The sequence below is a fragment of the Austrofundulus limnaeus genome, unplaced genomic scaffold, assembly GCF_001266775.1.
Source record: "Austrofundulus limnaeus strain Quisiro unplaced genomic scaffold, Austrofundulus_limnaeus-1.0 Scaffold441, whole genome shotgun sequence".
Classification (NCBI taxonomy): Eukaryota; Metazoa; Chordata; class Actinopteri; order Cyprinodontiformes; family Rivulidae; genus Austrofundulus; species Austrofundulus limnaeus.
Window position 1 is genome coordinate 420,201 of NW_013952843.1, and position 4,554 is coordinate 424,754.

At 36.6% G+C, this 4,554-nt stretch overlaps 1 protein-coding gene across 1 annotated transcript in view; it reads right to left on the reverse strand.

Moving 5' to 3' along the window:
- LOC106529423 (ectonucleoside triphosphate diphosphohydrolase 2) overlaps positions 1 to 4,554 on the reverse strand; it is a gene marked incomplete in the record, with an annotated part of 10,905 nt that overhangs the window by 2,420 nt on the left and 3,931 nt on the right. The window contains 4 exon segments of the mRNA XM_014024842.1: positions 1 to 128; positions 216 to 375; positions 1,945 to 2,095; positions 3,055 to 3,172. Of these exon segments, the coding sequence (XP_013880296.1) occupies positions 1 to 128; positions 216 to 375; positions 1,945 to 2,095; positions 3,055 to 3,172 (557 nt within the window).

Here is a 4,554-nt window from a genome sequence, read left to right on the forward strand (position 1 = left end):
GTCTTCAGGTCTTCTTTGACCTCAACGGGCAGCTGGGTGGCGAAGGTTATCTGTGTGGACGCCCCGCCGAAATCCAGCGCTCCCACCGTCGGTCTGCCGGGGCTGAACCAGTGRCCCACAAAACTGTACTGCAGAACAAAGAAGGGGTGAAAACACGACGACGTCGTGGTGTTTGTCAGGTCGGACGACAGCGAAGAACATAAAACTTTGGGTACCTTGATAAAGTTCTCTAAGAGATAGTTGACGGTGACCCAACCGTACACTCCCTCCTCCTGCCCACTCAAAATGGCAGCTCCACGGTAGTTAAAAGGGTACGACTGGATTTTCAGGCCCACTTCCTTCAGAATCTGATTTGACTGCTTTGAARTGGATCTCCTTAATTAAAGAAAACAACACAAATGTTGTTATGCAAGATTGTAAAGAAATTATAAACTTCAGTTTGCGTCGCCTTTCAAAAATCTTTTACAGGATCAAGATTTGGAGACGCCCTCCTGCCTTCAGCTACATTTAGCTTTTTGATAACATTTAGCTTTATTCAGACATTAGCTAACATTTTGTTACATTCTGCTTCTAGCTAACTTCTTCCTACATTTAGGCTTTAGCTAGCCTGATGCTATACTTAGACTTTAGCTAGAATTTAGCCTTATTTAGACCTTAACCTTAGACATTTATCTAGCTTTTTGTTCATTCTTTAGGCCTTTTTTGCTACATTTGGCTTTTAGCCAGCATTTGTTTAAAAATTCAATTAATTTATACTTTAGCAATTCATTCAGCCTTTAGCAATATTTTTGCTACTTTTGTCCTTTAGCTAGCATGTTGCTACTTTTAGCCTTTAGCTAGCCTGTCGATACATTTAGCCTTTAGCTAGCCTTATGTTATATGTAGTTTTAAGGTTGAATTTAGTCTTATTCAGACATTAGCTAGCATTCACACTACACTCACTACATTCGGCTTCTATCTACCTTCTTTCTAGAATTTAGCTAGTATTTAGCTTTATTCAGACCCTAGCAGCATTTAGATAGCTTTTTCATATAACTTTTGGCTTTTAACTAGTCAACTACTACATTTAGCCTTTGGTTAGAAATTTGCTTCATTAAAATTTTAGCTAACCTTTTGCTACATTTCATGCTATATTTGGCCTTTAGGTTGAATTTATCCTGACATTAGCTAGCATTATTGTTACATTTGGGCTCTAGCTAGCCTATTGCTATATTTAAGGTTTTTGCTAGTCTGATGCTATATTTAGACTTTAGCTAGAATTTTAGCTTTATTCAGACCTTAGCTAGAAGTTTGCATTTATCTAGCTTTTTGCTATTACTTTTGGCCTCTTTTGCTACTTTTGGCTTTTAGCCAGTCCTCTGCTACATTAAGCTTCTGGCTAGAGTTTTGCATTTAAACTTTAGCAAGACTTTTGCTACATTCAGGCTTTAGCTAGTTTTTTGCTATTTTTGTTTTTAGGTGGTCTTTTGCTACATTTAATCTTTAGCTAGCCTTATGCTATTTTTAGCCTTTAGTTTAAATTTAGCTTTATTCAGACTTTATGTAGTTTTTGCTACATTCTAACATTTAGCTAACCATTTGTTACATCTAGCTTTTAGCTACTCTTTTGACACTTCTGTCTTTTAGCTATTCTTTTGCTACATTTAACATTTAGCTAGCATTCTACTATGTTTAGCCTTTTTTGCCTTTAGCTAGAATTGCTTTATTTAGACTTTAGATAGTTTTTTGCAACGTTTGTCTTTTAGCTCTCCTTTTGCTACATCTGTCTGATGTGTTTTGATACTTCTGGRTGAACATCTTAGTTTTAGCTGCTCAGCAGTCATTCAGTGTTTTCTGTTCTTCTTGTTGTTGCAGTTTTAGCTGCGGGTGAGGGAGCTCGTCTGTCATAGACGGCGTCACAGAACAAAATAAACGCAGACGGTCTGAGGACATCAGGTCACTCACTGCAGGAGCCTCATGCCTGCCGTGGCTCCCAGGTACACAGGTGTGCTCTGGTGTCTGTCTGCAGGAATATCTCTGACCGCCTGGTCCAGACACGCCTCCAAACTCCGCCCCGCTGCGCCTGTTTGGCCCGCATAGCTGGAAATCCCTTTACCTGGACGTCAGAGAAGGAAAACTGATAACAAACATATGATTATGTATTTATGTAGTCGACTTGTTGAGTCATGCTTCCAAACAAGCCGAGTCAGCGCCTGTATTTACAGAATGTTTATATCACATCAGTCACGCCCATAAGACCAGAAAGTCCAGTTTTAAAGCCAACAACCAGCCCGATCATCAGTTGTCTTAGCTATTAGCAATTAGCTGTTAGTGTTATCTTCCACTAATTTTTACTTTTTTAGTAATTTTTTTCACGTTTAGCTGATTAGCTTTTATGTTTTACCAATTGTAAGTCCGCTAACAGCTAACTAACAAGCTAACATCAGCAGTTTTATGTCAGTCCCACCAGTCTTCGGCTAGAAGGAGGCGAAGACATGTGACGCAGACAGTCATCTTAGCCGTTAGCGATTAGCTGTTAGTGTTAGCTTCTGTTATTTTATTGTTTTGCTGTTTAGCGATAGCRTCCACATTTTTTTCATATGTTTAAAGGATTAGCTTTTTCATTAATGCTGAAAACAAGCTAACAGCTAACTAATAAGCTAACATCTACAGGTGTTAGCTTCTGCTAATTTTATTGTTTTGCTGTTTAGCGATAGCTTCCACATTTTTTTCATATGTTTAAAGGATTAGCTTTTTCATTAATGCTGAAAACAAGCTAACAGCTAACTAACAAGCTAACATCTACAGGTTGTGTCGGTCCCACCAGTCTTCGGCTTGAACGAGGCGAAAACGACCGAGTGACATTCATCTTAGCGGTTAGCATTTAGTCTTAACTTGAGCTAATATTTACGTTTAGTGTTAGCAAAGTGTTTAGCAGACTATGAGTCCATCAGCACTGTTTCCTCTCATGTTTCTAAACCGGAGCAGAGAAGATTAAAAGCGTCCTGYCAGCCGTTGGAGGTTTTATTTGACATGCAAACGTCTGGTTTTAGTGGCCGAGCCGTTGACACGTACCGTCCACGTGACACTCTCCGTGCTGCGTCACCACACCTGTGCCGTTCTGCTTGTCCGCCGGCCACTTGTAAATAAACAAGGATGTGTGAGAAGATCCGGCGTCCATGATGATCCCATACTGAGACAAAAACAGTGAATCTTTATGAGCAAAATTAATATATTAGTATATTTTTTACCAACAAGAAATTAAAACATATTTTTTTATCTTTATTCTGTTATTTTGTCCTGTTTGTTTAATAAAGTTAATTTAAGATGCCAGGAATCCATTTTAGCCGCTCAGATAAYCCTTAAGCTCGTCTATTTCTCCAAAGGGAAGTTGCTCGAAAAAACATCCACAGCAGGTAAGATATTGTTTGTTCATATCTCTACAAAATGATGGGAAATCTCTTTGATTAAACTTTTTTTTCTGTATTTTCTGTCAACATGTTTCAAATTAAAAGAACTAACAATAACAGAAGAGTAGCTAAGAGCTAAAATAAGTACAATTGTAGCTAAAAGATTGTTAAAATGTAAAAATTAGCAAAACAGTTGCTAAAACTAACAAAACAGTGGCTAAAAATGATAGAACTGTAGCTAAAAGCTAAAGCCAGCACAACAGTAGCTAGAAACTAGAACCAGAAGAACTCAGTAAAACTTAAAGAATAGCAAAACAGATTTTAAAACCAATTGAACAGCAGCTGAAAGATAAAATTAGCAGAATAGTAGCTAAAAGCTAAACAGCATAAAAATAGAAACAAACTAGAGTCAACGAACAGCAGTTAAAATTAAATGAGCAAAGCAGTAGCTAAAAGCTAAAACCAAGTAAACGGCAATCAAACAATTAGCAAAATAGTAGCTAAAAGCTAAAACAGCATAAAAATAAAAACAAATTAAAAGCTAAAATTAGCAGAACAGTAGCTAAAAGCTAAAGCCAAACTGAACAGCAGTTAAAAAAAATAACAAAATAGTAGCTAAAAGCTAAAACAGCATAAAAATAAAAACAAATTAAAAGCTAAAATTAGCAGAACAGTAGCTAAAAGCTAAAGCCAAACTGAACAGCAGTTAAAAAAATAACAAAATAGTAGCTAAAAGCTAAAACAGCATAAAAATAAAAACAAACTACAACCAACATCTGTTAAAAATTAAAATGAGCAAAACAGTAGCTAAAAGCTAAAACTGAGTAAACAGCAATTAAAAACTAAAATTAGCAGAACAGTAGCTAAAAGCTAAAACCAACTGAACACTAGTTAAAAAATTAGCAAAACAGTAGCTAAAACCTAGGACCAGAACAAAAGTAGAAACAAACTAGAACCAAGTGAACAGCAGTTAAAAGCTAAATTAGTAGAATAGTGGCTAAAACCAACGGAACAGTAACTGAAACAAACAAAAGAGTAATTAAAAGCTAAAATCAGGTAAATAATAGCTAAAAGCTAAAACAGCAGATATGAAACATTTAATCATTCATTTTTGTCCTGTTTGTCTCATAAAGTGTGTGTGTGTGTGTGTGTGTATGTGCGTGCA